At 39.9% G+C, this 26,410-nt stretch overlaps 1 protein-coding gene across 5 annotated transcripts in view; it reads right to left on the bottom strand.

The window, feature by feature from the left end:
- msra (methionine sulfoxide reductase A) overlaps window positions 1–26,410 on the bottom strand; it is a 45,803-nt gene that overhangs the window by 17,175 nt on the left and 2,218 nt on the right. For 4 of the 5 annotated variants that reach the window (XM_040124453.1, XM_040124451.1, XM_040124450.1 and 1 more), the window contains exons 2-3: window positions 6,374–6,442; window positions 4,630–4,749 (exon numbers count right to left, since the gene is read on the bottom strand). In XM_040124453.1, the coding sequence (XP_039980387.1) occupies window positions 4,630–4,749; window positions 6,374–6,386 (133 nt within the window). In that variant the 5' untranslated portion in view covers window positions 6,387–6,442. Of the gene's footprint in view, window positions 1–4,629; window positions 4,750–6,373; window positions 6,443–24,948; window positions 25,017–26,410 lie in introns of those variants that run through there. The other variant, XM_040124454.1, reaches the window with a different exon arrangement.

The following is a 26,410-nucleotide window of genomic DNA, read 5'->3' as shown; positions in this document are numbered from 1 at the left end:
GTCACTATTTTAACATTAACCGCTGATGGTGTTTTTGATAGTTAACCATTGAAAAAATATGTAGGGATCTCATAATGCATTTGGAGCAAAGACTGCCTTTTAAAGCAGCAACAGCAAATATAAATGACATTTTAAGAAAGTTAAAAATAAATCTGAAAATTTGACGAATGCTCAGACTCCTTTTCTATCACAGTATGCTAACAGGGACCTGGGTATGTTCGACATTTTTCAAGTACCAATATGATACCTAAGTTTCAGAATGCTGATACCAAAACATTTTCCGATACCTTGCTTTAATAAATATTATCATCTTTTTCTTCAAAACTCTTTCGTTTATTTATAGCAGTATAAATTGTGTTTTGTTTTCTTATGTTTTTTTTTTTTTTTGGCCACATGGTGCCAGCAAAAATAACATTAACAGATTCTTACTGTATAAATGGGTTGTGGCAAACATGTTAGTAAACAGCTGCCCATTCACACAGCCGGCAGACACTGAGCAACATTATCACTCATTTGGATTCATGTTTCTGACCACCTGATGAATGTAAGTCTAATATTCACTCCTGTTTTAGCTCTGTATACATATATACACACACACATATATATATATATATACATATATATATACATATATATATATATATATATATATATATATATATCATATATATCAGATATAGATATATCTATCTATATCTATCTATCTCTATATCTATATATATATCTATATCTCTCTGTGTCTATATATCTCATATATACACATATACATTTATATACACATACATACATACATACATACATACATACATACATATATATATACATATACATATATACATATACACATATACATATATATATACATATACATATATACATATACATATACACATATATACATATACATATACATATACACATATACATATATACACATACATATATACACATATACATATATATACACATACATATATACATATATATACACACATACATATATACATATATATACACACATACATATATACATATATATACACATACACATATATACATATATATACACATACATATATACATATATACACACATACATATATACATATATATATATACACATACATATACACAGATAAATACACACACACAATGCAGTCAAAATTACTGTCTGACTAATACAAATTTGAGCAAGCAAGATGCCAACTTTCAGTATATGATGATTCCTAATGTTAACAATAGAACATTTGTGCACATAGCTTTTATTAAATCACAAGTCTCCAGCCTTAATTTTTCCTTTAATCAACACACCCAACTTCCTGCAGACTGCCACTACTGACTAGACACTCCCAGGAAATTATAAAAAAAACTCCTCCCTTCAGGCCTGCCAGTCCTCTGCCTCCACACCGTTGCAGTGTGCTGAACAAAGCAACAACCCATGTATCTTAAAATAATGACTTATCACCCTATCTTATTTTATTTGGTTAATAATTCATGGATTTTTCTGAGTGTCTAATGGATTGTTTTGCATTGCATTTATTTAGATTACTATGAATAGTAAAGCCTGAAGATGTACATAAACGTAAGGAAGAATTGATGACCTTAAATACTATTATTATTATTTCAATCCTGTCCAAGTGATTAACACTTATTTGTAATATTTACCTTCGTAGTATTTCATTTTTCCTTATTTATATAGTTACATACATCCCTGATTGATTGCCACTAATAAATTGTTCCAACAGCTTTGTTGGAAAAGCTTCGAACACATATAATGATGAACACAATGAGTCAGTGAGAGAAAAAGAGACAAACACTGCAAACGAGAAAAATAAAATCGTATTGTTTTCTAAACTAGTAATACATGTAAGATTGTTTTTTTTTTTTTTTTTAAAAGAAAACACACGCAAATTTAATCAGCACATTTTCCACCCACATTGAACTGAGTGTAAATTTAACCAACAATGAATATTCAGATCAGTCTTTTGTTTCCATCTATCCTGCAGATGAGAAGGTGTGAGGAGCACTTCATTTAGCCAAGCATCCTCTTTCAATACTCTGCCAAGATACTTAAATAATTAAAAAAACACACATCCAGCGGTTTGAACCAGGTTCAAATCCAGTTCTTGTTAGAAAATGTTGGTTGAAGAGACAGTGAGAGCAGAGAACATAGTGTTTAAAGCGACCTTTTTTTTTTTTGTTTGTTTTCCACCAGCGGGCTAGTTTAGGATAAAGTCTAACCAGTATATACAAATAAAAGTAAAAAAAGGAATGTAGAATATGATGAAAACATATAAATAATTTACAATTAATGTATATGACAGGCAAATGTGTATTAAAACAATTCCCATTCACATGATATTCAGAATGTATATGTGTTAGAGAGTATACATGTTACAAAATGTATGCAGTTCAAATGTATAATTCTAATTAAAATGTAGGCGTACCGACGTACGGACGGGTCTTATTGCAATTAAAGACGAAGGAACACAATGTGCAGCAGATTGAAGGGGGGCTGGAAAGTGTGATACACGTCCTCTCCTATGCAGAGAACTTGTGCTAATCTGAAACAGTCCTATGTATCTCCAGCGTGTAGGAATACAAAAGCAGTCCAGGATTGTTTGCTTCACATACTCAGCCATGACTCCAAACACCAGCTGACAAATTGACCTGTGAGAGTTTTTGAGAACTGTTCCTCCTCTGCTGCGTAACGCATAAATCACGCGCTCAACCCGTGTACTCTAGCATTTCAGATGTCTTTACGTGTTATTTACCCGGACGTACCGAGGCAGCGTGCAAGAGAAATGCAAGAAGACTGGCCTGATAGATGCTCCATGGATGTAGAGTGTATATACACAACAGTGTGTTTTTATTATCAATATCTCGGGAATATTTTTCAAGCCATCAGTTAATCATCTGGCCTATAATTGAGGTTATTAATGCCAATCACAAGAGTTACGAGAGACCCTTTAAACTGCTTATGTAAAAAAGGAAAATCCAAACTTATTAATGTTTCAATAGTTAGGAAGTAGACCCATATTTTTAGGCTCTCATCAATTACTTTCTTTCTTTCTTTTGGCTGGCTGGTAGCGGCCATAGTTTATTAATTACGTTAGAGACCCAGGTGTATTAAGCCGGGCCTAGCTCAGGCCTAGCAGCATCCAGAGACTACTTGTTGGGCTGCTGTTGGACCGAGGGAGAGCCAGTATCTGTTTACCTACTCGCCTTTTGTTGAGAATTGTTTAGCCGGCAACGTCCAGACTGTTCTCTCTTTGGGGCCGACCACAAACAACAATTCTTGACTAAGAATGTCTTCGGCTGCCTGCAATCCCTCTTTCTCCTCCCCGTGGTCGTTACTAACACTTCCACACATGAACGACTCACGTTAGCCCTTTCTCTGACCTCTGCACTCTGTATGTTGCTGTGTCATTTGGTCACATATAGCAGCCTTCCCTACTCCAACCTTGAGGGAAAATTAAAAACACTACTTACATTGTTACATTTACATTTATCAGATCTGTGACCAAGTAAATTTCGACAAGCATATTTCATCTACTACCCAAACATCCTTGTTAGGGCATTATCTGTAGGTACTTTCTCATAGTTATTTTGTGACTGTATTTTGTAATTTGAGATACTAAATTACTTTTTCCTACAATCAGTTGGCTGCTAATCCATTTTCTGTAAGCGTTTACTGTAATCACTACCTGTACGTATGTATTTTAATGTGATGCAGCCGGATCTTGTGTAAATTCAGCTTCAGGTGGGTTCAGAGCGAAGCAATGTGAATTTTTGCCTCGCGTCATTCGCCTGAATTTGACTGTCGGGACTTTTTGTGCAGTCCGTCGCCCATAAACAACCAATGTACCCCAATGTACAGACATTGTACCGAAGTCCAGTTCTCTCTGTTATTTCCCAAAACTCTCTCCTTTTAACTCTCGCCTCTGTATGTTCATGAAGCAGATTAATAAAGCCCTGTGATGAGTGCAAATTTTTCCTCAAGCCGAATCATTCTCAACTCGCTTTGACTCTTGTTAAAGGGTTTCTCATCATTTTCTGGTTTGTTTTGTGTTTTGGTGTTGTATTTAATACTGTTTTCACATTCTCACAGTTGCTTCCAATAAAACTATGAAAAGCCACCTGCTGTCTTCACCATTTGTGTTAAAGTGTGTGTAGCTGGCTGTGCACCTGCACACATAGCGAGGGCAGAAGCTATCTCCTATCAATTAATCAACTCAACTTTTCAGACAGTTGGACAGATATTTGTTTTCACTTTTCTCGCAAAATGTTTGGAAGAATAAAACTAAGTTAGAAAGTGGGAGAGACAGGTGGTGATGCAGGTCTAACAACGGATTCATTACAGGCTGGCTGGATGAATCACTGGGAGGTCTGGACATGCATCACACAGAAATACACACACACACACACACACACAAATACAGTCTGCTTCAGAGTGGTCAGGCATCAATAGCAGCCTAATCCATGCCCCAGTATAATAGGGCCTGGGGGAAAATGATTCACTGTTCTGTTCATGTGTGTCTTGTTTTCCACAACCTATTGACTCTCGGTAGACAATGCACTGCCCAGGACACTAAGTGTGAGTGTGTATCATCAGTGTGCAGAGGCTACCTGTGCAGACTTCCTTGTAGGTGGGGTTAGGTGTGTATCCCCCAGCGTAGCCCACTTGGGTGGAATAAACCCCTTTTTGCCTCCAAAACTTCCTCTCTGCTCCCCAGAAACAGCCCATACCTTCAAAAAAAGAAAAAAAGAAAAAACTACGATAGACGAAAACAGAACAACAGCCTCTAACACCTGGAACATTTTAACAGACAAGGAGACACAGAGGCTCAGCACCTCATTACTTTCTGCTGAAAGAAAAAACACACCAAGGTTCAGGCATTGTCAACTTTGATTCGGGTATTTACATGGAAAACAATGGTAGACAAATACATAAAAAGAGATGCAGCATGACTTGTACTCAGGTTTGAGCCAAGATAAGATGTTGAATTTGTACAAATCGTGATTTCATACAAGTTAAATTAGCTACAAAGCTAATACTAGCTAGGATTCTCATTACTCTGTGAGTTTCTATAGGTTATTGTTTTTTGAGCATATTTAAGTCAAAATTAGGAGCAACAGTTTAACCAGAATTAAACAGTGCACTGGCTGAGATATGCGCCAGAATATTAATTTAGCTAAATCTGTTTGTACCAGGACAGAATTCATCTTTTATTGTTAAATCACATTAAGTGCACCAAGAGCATCCCTGCCTGTTAAGTACAGCTGATAACTTAAAATCAAGACAGGCTTTAAGGTTATTTACATCGACAAAACGTAGGCAGCAATACAAGCAAAGTTTTATCACCTAACATGAAACACGTCCAAGACTTTTCGTGAGTTTCCGCAGTGATCAGACATTTGCGTTCATGCTGGAAGGTCAACGGCTCCTCATTCTAGACAAGAACCTGACAGAGCTCAGCTCAGGGGTGGCTTAAGGCAAAACTGATACTGTTTGCAGATTCAGACGACCCACACATATATCTATATCTATATGATTTCATATTACAGCCGAGAAGGCCTCTGGCTTGCACTGCAGCTTCCTGGAGCTTTAAGCAGCAGCCTTACACTGTAATCATAAGCCAATGTGTGTCTCTGCACGCTGCCTTTTCTGTAGCGACGCCACAGTTTCTCGATACACATGCGTGAGTTGATTGAACATTCCTACGAATATCTGGTATTAAGACATTTCAACCTTCAATAGGCCCTGCGGCTGGTATCAGGCTGTGCCATTTTAAATCTACCGAACCCTCACGTTAGACCATTCTCTAACCCGAATCCTAATGTACTTTTAAGCATCTTTCGACTCCTACCCTTTCCCAAAAAAAAAGCGCACAAAGAGCACATGCTCGGCTGCTTAACCAGACCTTGTATCTAGAATAAATGTTTGCTTTTGAGAATCTAATCTGGTACAAGTTTCCTTATCAGTAAAATCAAAAAACAGGCATTGTTGCCGTATCCATTCAAACGGTTGAAAGAGATAGCTTTCAAGCAATCTGAAAATAAACAATTTAATAAACATGTTATTAATATATTCTCTGTGTAATGTACAATTTGTTATAATGTACAATACACTACAGACAGAGCAGCAGATCAACTTTTAACTGCTAATAACTTTAACTCTGCTTACTAGAGAGTCTTGTCCTGCATTTAATCATATCCTGCTGAGATTATCAAGGAAACAAATTATGTGCCGTGACGTTGGTACATCATTACCATCCGACACTCGAAATAAACCGAAATACCATCTACACTTAACTGCCTGGTATGTATGTGTTTTGTTTTTATGTATGTGTTTTGACCATAAGACACTTACCAAACATGGCCATCTCTGTCCCCTCTGGAAAAGGTGGAACAGTCCTATTGCCGTTCACATCATGTTTGGCTGCAGGAGAAAATGACAAAGAGGTTATGAACCTTAGTAAAATTAGAAATAAAATGGCAGGCAAATGTGTGAATAAAAGCATATTCCACCTCTAAGTGATATCAGCTTCGCTTTGAATGATTACTGCAGAAAAATCTCCTTTCTGCATCCACATATTCAAAATAATTCATTTTATTTCATTAATGTCTGCAATGTGATCACTCTTCACACTACCTGTAAGGTTTTATTCATTAGATTTGTGCCAATTGTAACCTATTTCCAAATGTTACTGTATCCCCAAATCCTGTTTGTAACTGGGCTACTATTAGAGACAGAAAGACAGCAAGATAAGACCACTGTGTAGCTCTGCTCATAGTAATTTAGGCCTTAGAAGGATTGGCCTGGAAATTAATTTTTATATCTGGCTACTGTCTTTTTAAACATTTGTTTTAATAGTGTAAAAGTTCAGTTTTTCTCCAGAACTGGCTTCAAGGCCGTTCAGGAATTCTCTCTCCGTACTCCATACTATCAAAACCCCTACTAATTAATATAGGCAACAGCTCCATAATGCAGGTGAATCGAGTTTTACAGAGGTCTAAGAGACAGTGAAATTCTCCCACACCCCAAAGGAATGATTTCCAAACAGCTGATAGACCATATTAATAAGCTGTCATCTGGGAGGAACAGTACATTTTAAACAAACATTGCCTTTTTAATGAGCCTGCACCACCAAAAAAAAAAACAACCAAAAAAAACAAAACAAAACACACAAACTACAGTATTGAATTCACATTAGAGTGATACATACACGCACGCACCCACACACACACACACACACACACACACACACACAAAGCCTCAAGCATACTAATGCTGATGCGTGTTAGCCCAGCCAGGTGGCTGGGTGGCCTCAAATGGTCCTCATGCACCTCTGGCTCTGTGCTGATTGGAGTGAATGCAGCTGCTATGAAATTATGCAGAGCTGCTCACCACTGTTTAAGTGGGTCACTGTGTGTGAGTGTGCAGATGGCTTGCTGTACAACAGTGTGGGGGAGGGAGATGGATTAAAATAAATGGAATTGGGTAGAGGAGGACGAGGATGAACCCAACATCTGGATCCTCCCTCCTTACATCCTCCCCCCTTCTTTATACACACACACACACACACACACACACACACACACACACACACACACACACACACACAAACACTCACACACTCTCTTCATGCATGGCAGCATAATTGTCATGAGGGGCAGCATGCCTATAGACAGAAGCAGCCAGATGGATGGAACCAACCAATCAGCAGAACTCCAAACACACATAAACATCATAAACTGATTTGTTATCATCAGTTTGAAGTTAACATTTCGTAGTCGAGATTATTTCAACTCAGAATACGAATGCACATAAAACACACACACGTCTTCTGAAGCTCTATGAGTCGTTCCTTTCTGTCTGATAACACGAGGAGCCTCACGTCGTGCCACGAGCGTCGGTACGTACGTCTGACAGACTTCACAGGCACGGTCTCATCTGCCTCTAAATTCTGAGGGGGGGAGGTTTGGAGCGGCAGCCATTTCCTACGTCGATTGGGTGTTGGGGATGAACCACAGCTCCTCACCTTAATAATTTAGCCCCCCCATCATACAGTATTGCTATTGTTAGTACTGTCAGACTGTGCACAATATTTGATGTGGGTCCACGGTAAAAACGCTCCAGCCCACTCCATTGAACGAGTAAGACACATCCCCTCGGTTTGGATGAAAAGAAATATTAAATTTTGCCTAATCCTACCATGAAACTTACAGTAGAAAAACTTCCTTTACATAGCATGCGTCATACAAAGAAAAGTACTACGTTGTGCTTCACAAATAGGCAGAAGAAGACAGGTGCAAAAATATTAAAAACAAAACAGAAAAATAGAGTTTGGTTACATTAAAGAAACGTAATCATAAGAAAATCAAAATAAAGAAGAATAAAATACAATGAATAAATTAATATTAGCATTTTCTTTGTATCATTTTGTGCAATTATCTTGATGGATGTGTGTGCAACTATTTGTTTTTTTGACCATACATGCATGTTTGGGTAGTGACCGAAGGAATGAGATCGCAAATACAAGCGGCTGAAATGAGTTTCCTCCACGGGGTGGCTGGTCAGCCGTAGCGACAGGGTAAGGAGCTCCGATGTCCAGAGGGAGCTCGGAGTAGAGCCGCTGCTCCTTCATGTTGAAAGGAGCCAGTTGAGGTGGATCGAGCATCTGATTAGGATGCCTCCTGGGCGCTTTCCGCTGGAGGTCTTCTGGGCACGTCCAGCTGGTAGGGGGACCCAGGGGTAGACCCAGAACAAGGTGGGGAGATTATGTATCTCATCTGGCCTGGAAACAGCTCAGGATCCCCCCAGGAGGAGCTGGAAAACATTGCTGGGGACAAGGACGTCTGGGCTGCCTTGCTTAACCTGCTGCCACCGATGGATGGACATCTATGTTTTTAATCTGTGTTTTACTGTGCCGGTCACTGTGCCGAAAGACAAGTTTCCATTGCCTTGCAGTGGCTAGTGAAGTTTTTCGGGTTCAGACATCCTGAGTGTCAGAGTGAAAAAGTTTATCTAAATTTGACTGATTGCCCATGATATCAACATGATGTCACTGATTTTCTGTAACATATACAGCACCTTGAACTTTGTCATGTTTGCCATTTTATTCGTGAGAACTCTGTAGGATCAAAACATTTACATTTTAATTTCAAGATTTCGGGAGCTACAGCGTAATCCAGTGTGCAGGTACTTCCTGCTTTTTCTAATCCTAATAGCAGTAAAGAGCAAAATTGGAGGCTCTAGGACTTTTCACGATATCCTAGAATCCTGTCGTTCAACTGAGATGCACCATCATCAAAATAAAGTTTTCAGACACTGAAACACTACGATAAATTCTAGGATAAAAATTCTGATCCCCTGGCATTCAAGGGCAAATTTAAACCTGATGAGAATCAGCACAAAAGGAAGCTTCACTCCAAAAAGCATCAGCCTTCAACAACCTGTGTATATCCATGATTTTAAATGAGAATTTATGATCCTCTGTCTTAATACTGGTAAAAATGCTCTGCCTCCTCCTTCCCCCTCCTCTCATATTATCTTCTGTATGTGTTAGTAATGGCTGCCTTCAGGGACGAGCAAAGGCATGTTCATTACTGGCTACACACACACACACACGTAGATGCACACAAACTCACGCAGAGAGATAAACAATGTAAATGTCAGCGAGGAAAGACAATAAATCCAGACAGAATACTAATCTGTGTGTGTGTGCGTTTGTGTGTGTTTGTGAGTGTGTGTGTGTATGTGTGTGCGTATACATGGAGACCAAGATAAAAAATAAAACAAAAGCTGGCAGCAGAAGACACAAATCAGCTGTCATCTATTTCCTACTGTACCTCTAATCGCATGTATGTTCTGAAAATACACACCTTTCTTAGATAAGCATTGTTGATATCAATGTGGAAAACACACACACACACACACACACACACACACACACACACTAGGACTGACCCAAATGCCTCGAAGCTTTGAAGCTTTTACCGTTGCCATAGTAATCGATGTCCAAATCAATATTTGAATGCTGTGTTTTTTAAAATTATGTATGTATGTATGTATGTATGTATGTATGTATGTATGTATGTGTGTGTGTGCATCCCAAATAGCCAATGAAATAAGAAATAGTAATCCAACATTATTTATTATGCATCAACATTAATTATTATTATTAGTTATTCTCAGACAAGGACGTTTAATCTTAGTAACAGTTTTTACTGCATCACAGCGCTCATTTAACGTTACCACCACTGACACTGGGACAGTGACATGTGACCACGTGACAGGCTTACAAGTTACAACTACGCTGGTAAGATGTCGAAAAAGTCGAGCACCTGGAATAACTTCCAAATATGCGAAGATGACCCCCCCCAAAAAAGCAAGTGCCAGATTTGCCAAAGGACACGGGCATTTCACAAATCTACGAGTCTGGAGAATCACCTTAAAACTGTAAGTAACATTTTAGCTTTCTTGCAGAATTTTCTTTTTTCTATTATGGCCGATGTTAGTGCGACCTGCATGTTAACAAAGTATAACACATGAGTCTGATTTCTGTCCTCGTCCATGCCTCACCGTCACTGGTCCCATATTACAAAAAAAAAAAAAAACAACTAAAACTTATACTAAACCCAATAAAAAAAACTTAAACTAAGCATTTGCAAAAAACAAACAAACCAAAAAACTAAAACTAAAACTAAACTAAACTAGCAAAGCCTCACCTGGCCAGCTGATAACAGAGGACAGGATTGATGGTTGATGAGTGATAGTGACTGTTTTCTATGTTTTATATTCTTTTTAAACTTCACTCAGTGCTTTAATTTCAGGAATGTAATTCCTGAAGTCCTTCATGGTAATAAAAACGAACCGTTAAGTAGTGTCTTTAAGAGTGGTAGTAGCAACAAAATCCTAACGATGCCCATCCCCACCTGGCTCTGTCCAAAGTTGTAAAATTCACCTTGTTCCTCCAAGCACCTAACACCTCTAAAGTTCCCTGGCTGGCACGCCGTGTCTCATCTCTCTGTCCAGCATTGCTGTGCGGCATCTCCGCCTACAGGAAGTCTGGGCCGCCTTGCTTAACCTGCTGCCACCGAGACCAGGCCTCGGATAAGAAGAGCAAAATGGATGGATGGCCATCTATGTTTTTATTCTGTGTTTTGCCGACTTCACCCAGGAGCGCGTTAGACACGAGAGATTCACCCCGTCTCCTTCAGCTGCAACAACCATCAGCAGTCATTACGGTAGCAACGAGGACGGGATCCATCACTGGCTTCTCACCGGTGAAAAGTACTAAAAATGCCTGGGGTAGCACCACTGTAGGAATCATTACCGGGTCTTTGAGGTGGTGGGTGTGAGTGCTCCCCCTGCACCCTTTGTCCATTTAATCTTCTGCTTTTGTTTTCAAGCTGTTTCTGCCACAGTTTTTTTTTTTTTGCTCAGGCTGGCCAGACCAGCAACAAGAAAAATTAAATAAATAAAGTATAAAAAGAAAAAAAATGGTGAACAAAACATATGAAGCTAAAACGAGGGATAAATAATTTCCCAAAGACATGAAAGAGATAGAAAATGAATACCTCAACAACATTCATTAATATTCTACAGTTATCTTTTCGTTCACACACACACACACACACACACACACACACACACACACACACACACACACACACACACACACACACACACACACACACTGTATATAGAGCAGCATTTTTCTGGAACGTAATTATTTCAAGCAGTGCCCCTTTGAAATGCCTGTTCTCGTGGTCGTTTTATCTCCCTGGGAATGATAACAACGCTTCTTGTTGATTAACTGAATTTATATTCTTCTGTGAGGTCGAGTGCAACTCTGTGTGTTTGTATGTGTGTGTGCATGTGTGTGTGTGTGAGAGTGTCTGTGTGTGTGTGTGTGTGTGTATGACACTCAAGACTATGGGTTTATTGTACTTTCACAGCACTGTTTAACCTTGCATTAGCACTCTAAGCAGACTTAAGTCATAGAAATATTGGGGATGTGCATCTGAAAAGACAAAATATCACATTTGTCACGCTGCACAACTGCCACTTCTGCCAAAATACTACATGTTACAGACTCAGACTTAGGAGGATTGTGAAATCAGACCCCCAGACGTAATGCCACACGACACATGCTGTCGGTTAAATAGAGGAAGATTTATTTGTCTTTCCGTGAGCATAATGATATTTGTTTCAACTGCAAAAGCTAATGTCTGAATGTTTGTACTGAAAACAAATTTTTCTTTTATTTGGTGGTTAAGAGCAGAAAGCACTTCAGGATACTTCACATCAAACAGCGAGCCACTTCATTTTAGATACACTGTGTGTTGTGTGTGTGTGTGTCTTTCTGAATGACTAACCAGCCTGCCTCCCAGTCTATCCTACAGCCCCCTAAATCCTGTCACAATAATAAACCTGACCATAGAACAGGCCTTTATCCATGGCGACATCTGTGGCACACACACAGGCACACAGACACACACACACACGCCCACACATACTTGTCTTCCGTTAGTCGTGAGGACCCTCACTGACATGAAGCATTCCCTAGTAGGGCTGAAAAATTCATCGAAATATTATCAAAATCACAATATGGCCAAGTGCGATATCCAAACCCCAGGAGCCGGAACGTTTTGATGGAGGTAAAATGTGTCACGGCATACCATTATAAAAGGGCACTGTGTCGCTCCAGAGATGCCCCGGCCTACAAATCGCATTCGCCAGACGCGAGGGGACGTGCTTGTTTGGTACGGACCCCAGTAAAAATATCATCATCACTTTTATATTTTTTCCAGTGCAAATGAAATGCAAAGAACGCCTCTCCCGCTGAAATCGTGACTCATCCCGATCTCAACATATCCGTCAAAATAGTCGCAGTTTGATTTTGGTATATGGTTCAACCCTATTCCCTAGCCCCTTACCCAAACCTTACCCATCACAAATGAAAGCCTTAACCTTAACCCTTACCCTACTCCTAACCTAAACCCGGTTCTAACCTGAACCCTAAAACCAAGCGTTGGCCCTCAAACAGCCCCTTGAAGTTGTGATGACCGGCCAAAATGTCCTCACAACGATGGTTTCAAACCAAAATCTGTCCACACAACCATAGAAAGACACGTGCGCACACAGACACACACACACAGACACACACACACACACACACACACACACACACACACACACACACACACACACACACACACACACACACACACACACACACACTCCCTCCATTAGTGCTGCTCTATTTCAGCTCAGGCCTGCGTGTGTGTGAAGGCAGGCAGAACTGCTCCAGAATCAGCCAATCAGGACTCAGTGGACTCTTATTTATCTTCATGTCCTTTCATCACATCCTTAATCACGTTTTAATTTTCCGCAGTGAGACCACAGAAACAAAACAGGAAGTGATGAAAGAGAAATACAAAATAAGCAGGTCAGCACAGAAAATGACATTATACTGCATCACTAGTAGGATTCTGATTCTGCGGATTTGCTTCCTAAATATTTACATTAGCCTAAAGAAAGAGGTGAGTTTCACTACATTTCTGCCTACCCATGAAAAACCAGAAGACGTCACCCTGCACACGGAGCTCACTGTGAACAAAATGCTGAGTCAGGCTCCTGCGTCAGAGTCTTGGGGTTTGTAGTTGTTGCATCTATTTTTTACTTACTTCTTAATTGGTTTTCCATCAGGAACGAACTCCAAGTTTCAAACATGAAGATTTGAGATAACTGCAACAGGACAACAACGAATGACTACTTTCTTTTTGCCTTTGTTTAGATAGTTGGTAGTTAACATGAAACCACCAGGGGGCCCATGATGATTATTTTCATAATCGATTCATCTGTGTGCTGTTTTTCCAATGAAACAGTTCATTCCTTCAGTCTATAAAATGCCAGAGCATAGTGAAAAGTGCCCATCAAAAGCCCTGAGAGTCCTACAAATTTCTTGTTCCAAACAGCAAATCCCCACTGCTACCACCTCTCAATATCCCGTCGATGAAGCGATTGATTACTTGACTAATCATTTCCGCCATGACTGGACATCTTGTGGTACCAAATCACTTCACTTCTATTAGATCTCTGCCGGCCACAAACCGACACACACGGCTGAGCAAATTCCATCCGCGGAGGATCACACCTCATATCAAACCCAATGATATTGTGAGCGTTCACTACATTAATCTGAAATGGCGTCATTACTGTATGTAAAGGATACTGTACTGGACCTAATATAAGAGAATATTTTTTTCTGAAACTTGTAATTTAACAATTACGTGTTCATTCATTACAACAGATATTCTTTTTGAATGGCAAGAGAGTACCAGTGTAACAGGTCTTTTGCGGAGTGTTGCACTATGGGTTATTTGTAGCTTTATCATGTTGGCAGGCTAGTGAGTTCTTTCAAGTCCATCTAAAGTGAGTCTTTCAGAGTTAATCCACCTCAAAAGCGCTTCGTTAGTCCAATTTAACCGGGAGCAGGAGTTTCCGAAGGCTGGTGCAACGTATCCTGCTGCCACAGAGGAAAAAAAAAAAAAAAAAAATTCATGACAAGTGAAAACGAGCTCTTAGCGTCTACCGATGTCTTTACTGCAGAAGTGAACCAGGGAGAAAAATCTGTCAAACAGCCAAGAATTACATCTGTCACAGATGATGAGCACAGAAAGACTGAAGTCTGAAAAGTGTGAACTGTCAGAGAAAATAATTATGCGAGGGGAATGAGAGTGAGGGAGGCATCGACTCGCTGCAGTAACCCAGTCAGCTGACTACTGGCCACTGGGAAAGTGAGCTGTCTGCAGACGTCCAACCGAACAAAAATTTTGGTAAGCAGCCAAACGCTGTTACACTGTCAGATGGCACACAGAGTGATCACTCACAAAAACGTGAGGGACTAATTCAGGACCCAGAGCTCACTTCATCAGGGAGCATATTTGTTTCCCTTTTTTTTCTTGCTATGTCTAATAAATATTGTAATGATAGTAACCTACGCCCTCCGCAAACCTAGAATAAAACAATAAAAAAGGCAATAAAATAGGAAAAAGTATACAGAAATAGCACTGAAGGAAGAAATAAAAAAGGAAAACTAAATCATATTTACAAGGAAGATACCCAGGTACATACTGTATATACATAAGTTTGTGTACTGTGTGTATATTATATATATATATATATATATATATAATGTGTGTGTGTAGACAAAATATCACATTTGTATGTATACGCTGGGCTGTTGGTCGGACAAAACAAGACGTTTGAATGACGTCACCTTGGTCTGCGCGGCATTTTTCAGTATTTACTGTCATTTTATAGACAAAACGACTAATCAGCAGATTAACTGATAATGAAAATAATTATTAGTGGCAGCCCATACATATATGTTTATATATACATATTAATGTATAAATGATCCATCCAGCGGTGGTCAAGATTTTTCAGTCTGAACCAAACTGTTGGATCAACCGACCAACTGACGTTGCCATTGCTAGCGTGGCTAAAAACATACACTCATTAAATTTGATTTGATTTGATTTGATTCACATTACGGTGAAGCCATGACGTGTGTTGCCAGTTAACAAATCCTGCTGTAATGTCAGCTGAATATAAGTGAATATCAGCACAGCGATTCTCCATGTCTGTTCTTCTTACTAAATGTTAGAGGGCAACAGACCAGACCGAGGCCTCGCAGCAAAGGCAGACCAGGAGAGGAGCTACAACCTGAGCTGAATGTACAGGGCTCCCCCTTCTCTTCCCCCTGGAGCTCCAGACCTGACAGTGATAAATGAACACTGCAGGTAATGTCTGGCTAGGGGAGATTGGAGAGTCTATACACACACACACACACACACACACACACACACACACACACACACACACACACACACACACACACACACACACACGTACAGAGAAAAGATTGCCTCAACTGCACTGCAATTAAATCTACAAAGTAACCTCCCCCCACCGTCTCCTCCTCCTCTGTCTCTCTCTCTCTGATTGCCTGGTTTCTTCATCTTCCTCCTGCTCCCTCTTCCTTATCATCCTCCCTTTACATCTCCCTCCTCCAGCCATATCTCTTTTTCCACTCATTTCTCCCTGCTACAGTATCTCTCTCCCCCCTATATCTGAGCCTCTCAATCAGTTGCTCTGATTGCCATCGTCACTTTTATTACTCCCCATCACTACAGCCATCAGCGTTATCCTTTTTTGTTCTGCTGCTGCCAGCCTCCTGTGCTCATCTCACAAAAAAAACGCAGGACATCTCAAGGAAGCTGTGTAACTTGCTGCAGAATCAAAAATATGGGGGTTATCACAAAAAACAAAAAAACCAAAAGGGTTTCGTAGGCTTCAGATGTCACAGACAATGTTGCTGTTGGGGAGGTGCTACCCCATGTAGGCAATTGTGGTGGACAAAATATTAGAAACACCAAGCTACAGCCTAAAAGATGATAGCTAAACAACCAAAACAACACAGTCTAACTAACAGGTGAAGAAGCTTCATAAAAGGTTGTATATACAGCAGAGCCTTTACTTGTACAGGGCAGGGTTTCCTCCGAGAAATTGTTTAGCAGGTACGTTTAGCTGACATGAAAATACAAGCTCAGCTAGTCGGCATCTAATGATCTAATCTCAACTGAGTGATTTACATAAAGAAAATGCCCTGCTGGTGATTGCTAGGCTTGTGCTCCTCTGATTGTGACTGATAGAGCAATACGCCTTCAAAAGGAAAATCTTCTTGAAAACAGAGTCGCACCAATTTTGTTTCCCAACTGTTCATTCCTGTTAAAATTTTTCTCTTAATTTTTGTTTCCTCAGTGTTCCTCAACAGAGAAACGCAGGAGTAACAATACAATAGAGCTAGTAAAAATACAGATTTAACAATATGGTAAGTTTATGTTAAGTAATTCAACCGATTTCGACGGAGAAGAGCGGATAGCTCTAAATACTATGATAGCAACGGGTCTCAGCTGCGGTTGGAGAATAAGTCAATTTCTAGGGCTGAAACGACTTGTTGATTAATCACTTTATTGATCGACGGAAAATAACTCGGCAACTATTTTGACAACCAATGTAAGTTTTTTAAACAAAAATGCACAAAATTGACTGGTTTCAGCTTCTCAAATATATCAAATGTATCTCAGTCTGCTGGTTCCTTGATCTTTTATGGTAGTAAAGTGAATATCTTTGGGTTTTGGACTATTGGTCAGACAAAAAAAGGCATTTGAAGATGTCCCCTTTTTTTTTTTTTTACTATTTTCTGACATTTTATGGATGCAATGAGTAGTCGTTTAATTGAGAAGATTATCATCAGATTAATTAAAGATCATTAGTTGCAGCCCTAGAAATCTCAAAACTCTCTAGCCTTGCAACCAGGAACAAAACACGGAGCCACAGTTGCTCAGGTCATCTAAAATCGACCCAGATTTCAAAAGTGAACCAGCCAAAACTGTAAAACTAGTGCTTTTCTAAAAATATATAGTCTAATCCAGTTGTTTGCCTTTTGTACAGATAGAGACTCAGGTGGACGTGAACCAAGTGCTGCAAAACTGAGTCACCTAAATATTTCCATGTAGAAAACAAACCCTTGACCCTTGACGCTACAGATTTCTCGTTCCCCTTTGCAACTCCATAGCAAAGCAGACAGAAAACACAACCAGTCAATCACTTATCTCCTGATCCTGACGCAGCTCATCTCACGATCGGTTTATAAATTATACAGCATATATGGCATTTACCGCGTGAAATAGCACATCGGGACTTTTCCAGGGAAGACTGTTCTCCCTTTTCTCCATCCTCTCTAAACCTTTAAAATACTTGATTGACAGCTATGTGTGCAGTTAGAGTGGTGGTTGGGGTTGTTAAGTCAGCATAGTGCATCTGTGTGTGTGTGTGTGTGTGTGTGTGTGTGTGTGTGTGTGTGTGTGTGTGTGTGTGTCCGTGTGTTTCCCTGAGGGCTTGACTCGATCAGTCACTCAGTGCCATTAGCAGTGAGACAGTGTGGGGTTGAGGGGGAGGAAATAGTGCTTAATGCACTTTGCACTTAAAAGACGGCGGACTGATTGGACCCTTTCAGACATGGAACCTGTAAAATTGCTGGGTACATCTGTATGTTAAAGTAATGGCTTTTCTGGCCTTCACACATACTGTGTGTACTTATGGAGGAAGTTGATTACTGGGTAGATCTGTAATGCTTTTGTGATATTTGAGATGTGGCACACAAGATTAGACTGTAAATTATGTTTAACATACAAGGCCAGAGACTGGTTATAGCAACATGTATACAGGTTTTTATTTGCATCAATACATTTATGATATGTTGAGCAGTGTGCTCTTCATCATACTTTGATACATTATCATCTCTTCCCTTGTAAAAAAAGAAAACAAACAAAAAAAAAAACCAAATGGCTCCTATGTTTATTGCTAAAACTATGTGGAGTAAAGGCTTCTAGTCAACCCTTTTGCACGGCTGTGTTCAGTGGTAAGACGCCACGTTGTTGTTAACACGGAAGTAAGTTCAGAGCAGTGACTCAGAGAGAAGAGAAAAAGATCTGCATTGGATCATAAACTATTATTAATAACAGTCGGCTGCCGGGTTAATTCAGCTTAGAGGAAACAGCGAGAGAGAAACAAAGACAGATTTAAAAGAAAACTTAAAGGGAGACAGCAAATTGGCCACAGAGTTTAATCAAATATAAATTTAAATTTAAATTTAGATTTAAATAGGAATTGGCCAGTCACTGTCATTTACCTCCTATAAAAACAGACAACAGACAACCCATTTTCGAAGGCTGAAAAGTCTTCAAGGCTGCATGAATCTCATTAATCTTTTTTTGTTGTTGTTGTTGTTCAGTTGTTACGGAAAACGTGTTAGCAAATGGCTGTTTACATCCAGCAGAAAAAGAGAAACGTTAGCATTTGTTGGGATATGTATTACTATCCATCTCACGAATTTAAAATGGTGCTGAGCAGGCAAGTGGACAGTGGGGTTTATCAAAGCATTTTCTATGAAAACAGCTGCCTGCTGCTGCTGGAAATGAAGTTGATGAGAGCTTTGAGACTACACGATACAGTAAATGCGCCATGGAACCAAAACAATAGAGAGCCCGAGGTGAAAAGGGAACAAATCTCATTCAAAATCCCATTGACGATTATAACAACACCGATAGGTTTAAATCCAGCTTTGGAACAGCCTTTCCCAACAGTATGTCATGTGGCTCGTTCCATATATTTTGATAAGGATGGCAGTTTTTTACAAAACAATTTGATATTGTCGTTCATTAAATATTTATGCTTTTAGCGGATTTTAACAAACCCCAGTTTCCATAAGCCCTAGACATTCGGAGGCTAAACTTGCTGTACTTCAGCTCTCTATCGGTGCAACAATACACTCTGAGATAAAGAAAATAACCGAGTTGTCAGAGAAAACGCCACTCAGGTCTGCCTCATGTCGTTTTTTCACCTCCTCCTCATCCATTATATTTGTACTTCAGGTTGGGCTGCAACCAACGATCGTTTTCATTATCGAATGATATGCCCGTGTACCGTATTCATATACCTGCTCATGACCTTCAAACGCTCTTCTGTCTGTGAATTACTACTGTCACATCTCTAACACCTGCTGTATAATGCCTCTTTTCCGACTTGGCTTTACCTTGTGTCCTGGCGGATAAGGTCTGCCCGAGCGACATTAATGTTGAACATCTGAGTGACAACACAGTTAACCTCTCAGCCTCTCCTCCCTTCTGTTTCTCTTTCCCTCCATCTTTTCCCTCTCTACCCTCTCTCTTTATGCTGATCTAGGTCTCCCTCATTTGCGACGTCAGTCACATCCACACCGTCATTTTGCCTGTCAAGGTTATCAGACCGCTGTGTGAACAACAAAGAGCCGTGCTGATGGAATCACGCACAAACACACATTCGTTCATTCATTCATTCAGGCATTCAGTGGCATCCCTGTGCGTTGTCGTGGTAATGGCTGTGACAAACGTAGGTGGATAGAGGAGTGCCAGCCTGAACCTGATAACCCTGGATTCGCCTGATCTGTGAATCCGACACATTACACGGCCAAAAGTATGCGGACACCAGAACATTACACCATTACACGACTGATTGGTCTAATGGTTTTATAAAGACCAACGGTGATCTAATGTTTTCACTCTAGTGTTGACTAGGGTGAAAGAACAGACCTTTTGTTAAAAAAAATAGGAATGATATGAATTATTCGATTGCTTCGAAAAGTTATGTAGAGACGATAAACACTGTAATACAGATTATCTAAAGCATGCTCTTAAACACATCTAACACAACAGTTTCTAGACACCATAAAAGTAGGAAACATTATTGTTATTTAAAGGATACTACCCAACAAATTAATGCAAATTTTGTACATCTGTTAGGTTCGATTTCCATGTTAACCAACAGGTCGTTAGTGGGATCTACCGTGTTTTAAGCAAATGGTTTGCATCTGTTTAAATGAGAAAAAGAGAAGTTTCTTTTGGACTAGACAGGGCTGCAGCTGTTGTTATTTAATCCATTAGTTTAATACACGATGCCTTGACATTGCTTATTTCGTAAAAGCAGTCAAAACACTCAGGTGTTCAATTTAGATTAATATGAGAAAAAAAGTAGTACATCATTACATTTGAGGAGCTGTAAGAAGAAAATTTGGGTTTTTTTTTTTTTTTACCAAGTAATTCATTCTAATTGATTAATTATCAAAATTATCAGTGATTATTTTTCAAAAAGATCAAGGTGAAGTTTTGTTTCACCACTAGACAACTTATCTTTCACTGTAATCCAAGTCCCACTTTCTCTGTTTCTGAGTAGCAAAACAAGAAAAAGAAATTAGTCTGTCCATGTGTAAACATTAATACACTTACGTTATCCTGACCAGCTAAAGCTAAGTGGAGATGTTAAGATGTTTTTGATACTTTGACTGGAGCTGGCGCTGATTTGAGCTGGCCCAAGGTTTTTGGCTTCAACTGAGCGGCTGCCGTAAGCTCACGGCGTGTGGTGCCAAGAAGCAACTTTTTGCTTTTTTAATCAACTTGATATCTTGAAATCGCATCCTCATTAGCATATTATCTCTCCTGTTATTTACGTCAACCTCACAGCGTCTCTGCATATATTCTCTGTCAAAATTACACGTTCTACAACAGCAAGCGGCAGTAATAATGATTCCCACCCACTAGTACACCTGCTAATTATAAAACTTGCACACACCAGCTGCTCGATGTCTGAACACATCTGCATTAAGCCTCAATGAGGATGACATTAACTTCTTCATTAGCTCTTTGCTTTCACTTTTTTCCCATCTGTGAGTAGGAGGGGAAGATGGAGGCTTAGAGGGCGGAGTAAGATAATAGGCAACTACAAGTAGTGATACCCAGGTAACATCAGGGGACAATTAAAAATTATAATTATTTAGCTGTTGACCTGAACCTGCACATGAATCTCAATGTAGTTGTCGGGTGTTGCACAACATACTAATGTTGCGAGCCTAATGTTATTGGTGGTAAGTAGATAGAGAAGAGACCAATCAGAACTCTTGTTACTTCTCTGTGTGTTGCATTCATCTCGTTTTGCACACTGGCTGCACGTCTTTAAACCAAACAGAAGTGTTTAAAGTCTGACCAAAGTGTAAAGCGGGATACAAATGAATTAAAAGTAGATCTTAAAACACATCAATTGGATATGATTAACCACTGACAAACTGGCATATTCCAGACTCTGTGAGATCAGACTTCCAGACCAGTCAGTCCAACTTAGCAACAAATCCTAGTAAATCTTACAGTTTTCTGCAGTTATTACATTATTAGAGGCAACTACGGCTTGTAAATTAAAATTAAATTTGCATTACTTCAGGCACAACTTACTTTGTATATAAATTCTGTTTGTGTTTCATTACTGAGTTTTTTTTTTTAAAACACCACCAACAACAACTTCTTTGCAGGCCACTGGTGTTGAAGTTCAGACAGTTTGGGAATCTGAAGATGAACAAAACAGTGGTTAAAAAAACGGGTTAAAAACAATAAGAAGATAAATTTGGACTATTAGGTTGAAAGAAAATGAATTGGAAACTATTTTGATTATAGATTAATCGTTTATGATATTTTTCAAACAAAAATGCCAAACATTTGCTTGATGCTTTTCTTTGTCATATATGATAGTAAACTGAATATCATTGGGTTTTTGAATGCTGGTCGGATAAAAAAAGCTATTTAAAAGGTACGTGAGTATGTGATTGTAATCCAATACACTTTTTGTCAAATTCAGGGAATATCTCCTCACAGTCCGCTAGTTTTACATTTTGTGCAGTGTGTGTGCTGATAAAAAAAAAAAAAAAAAATGGTGTTCCTACACAGCTCTGGCTCTGTAAATGGGAAACAAACAAAGTGGCTCGGACCGAGCTGCAAAACACTATTCCAGCCAATCAGCAACATTGGGGGGGGGGGTGGTGCTCATGCACAGGACAAGGGGAAGAACAAGAGAAGAGGAGAGATGGGGAAGGGGGAAGTGGGAGTGAGAGTCATGTGGCACAATTTTAACAGATAGTGCCAATTTAAGGATTACCAGGCAAACGAGAAGGAGCTTTCTACCCTATCGTCTCCACCGGATCATGTTGAGTTTTGAATGGGATTGATTGGGACTGCAGGCGAGAGACCGGCGGCAACGTTAAGGCGGATGCTTGGAAGGAACGGCTACCGGCAGCGGCACGACAGTGGCGAATACTCCAAACCATAATCGCATTGTCAAGAAGGAGAGAAGAACATGGAACGCCCAAAGAGGAGAAGGTCAGAAGAACAGAGACTGAAAAAGAAATTCTATAATCAGGTAAGGGGGAAGGGCCACGTTAACATGGGTGAGGCTTTCCAAGTGGAGACTGGGAAAAAGAATCAGTGCTGGCACATCCGCTGGGGCCCGGCCCGCACCCTCAATGACCGGCACACAGGGAGGGCCGGTAAAGAGACTGATGGGGCCGGTAAAAACCGGGCGACCATGGTGGAGCGACCTCCGAAAGTTGAAAGGCATGAAGACGGATGCAGAGGTTGCTCTGTTTCTGCTTGACAAGTGTGTAAAACATTAGTTTTGTTATGTTTCACAGAGCCAATAGGTCAGTATTGTTTTGTCCCATTTGCTAATGTTTGTGATAGCTAATCCCAATTGGTTAGTTAGCAAGCAGGTACTGGTAACACATTTGTGTGTCTGGTGAGGTTAAATTACTTGCCCACGGACATTCGGCTTACTTTCTGGTTTGCCAAGATACCCTGTTGCTGTGACGTTAGCCATAGTAGCACGAGATTTGCGAGTATCGCTGTCTGCAGCTGGCGTGCTGGCTCTGGGAAACTGTCTCGTCCTCTCTGCATGTTAGCTTTGCAGTAGCAACTGTAGCGTCAGTTTGCTGCCTTGTTTTTTTCCCCTCTATATCATGGTATTTGTCCGTACAACGTGAGAAAAGATTTTATGGCCATAAAGACCTATAAAAATAAGTTTGCTAGCACAGTGGATTGATTTGGTTGGATGCGGACCTCGAAATGCTATGCCAGGTAACGTTACTTTCCTTGTTAGCTTAGCTACAAACCTACAGTCCTCTCTTCTGTCAAGATAGTTTGGTAAAAACACTCTAAACTCTCGCTAATAATCTAACTCTCGCTAGTTTTTACTCCGTTTCGTTTTGGGTGCTGTGTTTGTGTGCATATTGGTTTGTTTGATGACATTTTGTATTGTAAGGTTTTATTTTTGTTTTAGAGTATGCACTTCCACACCGTATAAGACCCCCTGGATTCCACCATTGTGTCGTTGCCTTGGCGATGTGCGTCCATGGATTCGGGAGGCGGAGCTTCCAAAGGAGCACTGAAGGGAGGGGTGCATTTGTTTTGCTGTTGTGTTCAAATATAGACAGTCCTGCTCGAAAATCGCTTACTCTCTCTTTAAAGAATCCACCTTGGACCATGGAAACTTGTTATGGACATTTTTCACTGACATTTTACAGACAAAATTACTCATCTGTTAATTGAGAAAATACTCGATTTAAATAATAACTGTAGCCCTTATTGAAAGCATTTTTCTTATAATTAATTTTCAAAAAGTGCCCGTGCATGATTTTTTTTTAAACTATTTGTGTGTTCAATATCCAGACTGTTGACAAAGTTACATGACATTTTAAAGTAGCAAGCTACTCAAAATCATATTTGAGTTATGTTAGTTTCAATCACATTGGCTATCAAATAGACTGACGCCTTCATCCTATTATTTATGACCCTGATATCTATGATTTACAATCGAAAGCGCCACGACTACTAAACGGACATCACTGCGGTGAGATTATTTAGATTATTTCGGTCAACTGCTTTTTCCAAGCCCGGAAGTAAATTTAAAATCTAAACATTTTAGCTAACAGAGACGAGAAGCGCTCAGAAAAATTTAAATTTCAAACATTTACAAATCCACAACAGCAAGACAAACTCCATTTGCTGATGAAGATCATTTGATAGGCTTAAAAGAACAGCTACTAAACTGACCTTTGAGGCAAGATTGTTGTGGCAGCTAGTGTTTCCACTGTACTTTGAGTCCAATCTATTATCCTGCCAGCATAATTCTGAATCTAAAATCCAAAGATTACAGTTCAACAGCAACCAACTCAACTGCGTAAAAAATACTATAGAGGTCAACAAATGTAACAATCCACACTTCTAGTCTTGTGCTTAGGCTTCTGGCCTGGCTTGGCCTGCTTTGTATCCTTTGGATCAGTTTCCAGAAACGCCAGATACTCAAGATTAACGAAAAACACAGCCGACTTCTCTTTTCGTTTCATCTCGCATACGAACATTTCATGAAATTGATATCTTCCCAAGACACTTAAACACAAATACACATGTTCTGGGAAATATGTTTCAAAGCCCAACAAGCATTCATACACAGACCTCTTGCTTGGCACGCAGTTGGCCTTCCTCTGGCTACTAGTGGACTCGTTGAAAGTCAAAAATCCGCCCTTGTCCAGTTCTGAGATGTTGTTTGGCTCTCCAAAAAACACAAATACAATATTCTCTTCTCTGTTACCATTAAAATCGCAGGTCAGCTCATGCGATATTGTGGTCACGTTACATTTAGTCTCCGAAACCTGGTCAGGTCCAATCGCTCCAATGCAGAATTTCATTTAAAATAAAAAAGGGAAATGGCTTGTTTTGTTTTTTTGTTTTTTTTGTTTGTTTTTTTTAATTTCCATAGCCCTTTCAGAGGCAGAGTTTTCAGTCCGTTGGAAGCACTTTTTCCTCCCTCGTCTTTTCGGAAGCGAGGTAGAGCTTCTCCCCATCCACCACCACCACAACCATGCCTGGACATTTCTTGATTTCCTCTGGCGCTGCAGCCCTGAGCCAGACAGACAAAGGAGGGGAAGCCCTGCCAAGTCTCTCCACTCGAGGCATGGCTTTTTCCTCTCCTCTCCGCTCTCTTTCTTCGTCTCTCTCTCGATTGTGGTAGCGTTCCCGAGAAGCTTTGGCGATGCTCCAGCATGTCTGCCACTCCGTCTGAACCCTTGCGTCCATCCCGTTCGTCCTTTCGCAGTGGACCCCCGCCCTCCTAACCCCTCCACTCCCGCATCTTCCTTCCCCCAGTCCAAACCCCTCCGCTCCAGCTAAAGATATTTACACATTTTGGGTAAATCAATCCAAACTAAGTATAAAAGACTCATTTAAAAGCACTCAAACATTTCATTCTGTAAACTCCTCTTCTTACCATTTCTCTCTGTCTCTTTAACGCTGAACCAAATAACACCGAATCAGTACCATCAACACTGTCTTCACCACATTACCCTTACACTTACTACTATTTTAGTCATCTTTCCCTTTATAATGTTAAAAGGTAATGACTGTCTGTGTCTGTGAGTGTGTGTGTGTGTGTGTGTGTGTGTGTGTGTGTGTGTGTGTGTGTGTGTGTGTGTGTGTCTGAGTGTATAAGTGTGTGTGTCTAGGGTCTTTCATCAGTGCCAGTGCAGATCTATTCATCATGTGCCAAGACTCAGTGCCCTCACTTGTAGTGAAGAGGGTCCGGGTCGGTGCCAACTGCACTGGCTGCCAACTGAGTGCTGCTTTTGGTCTGTTTATACACACAGAAAACTCTCTGACTCCCTCTCACACACATATACACACTTTTATCTTAGTCATTTGCATGTTTAGAGTGACAGTTATCTTTTCCAATAGATAAAATAAATCAACAGGTGCAAGGATTGTTAAAAGCCAGTATTTATATTTATGAGCTTTAATTAAAGCTCATTATATCAGATGTCAACTGCCAATATCCTTATTATGTCAATATTATCTTGATAGATAATATCTTTATATTCATTTAAATAGGATTCTGAAAATTGTCATCATAGACTAATAAAAC

This window comes from Xiphias gladius, chromosome 4 (genome assembly GCF_016859285.1).
Source record: "Xiphias gladius isolate SHS-SW01 ecotype Sanya breed wild chromosome 4, ASM1685928v1, whole genome shotgun sequence".
Lineage (NCBI taxonomy): Eukaryota > Metazoa > Chordata > Actinopteri > Istiophoriformes > Xiphiidae > Xiphias > Xiphias gladius.
Note: the sequence above shows the minus strand (reverse complement) of the source record. Positions and strands in the feature narration are given on the sequence as shown.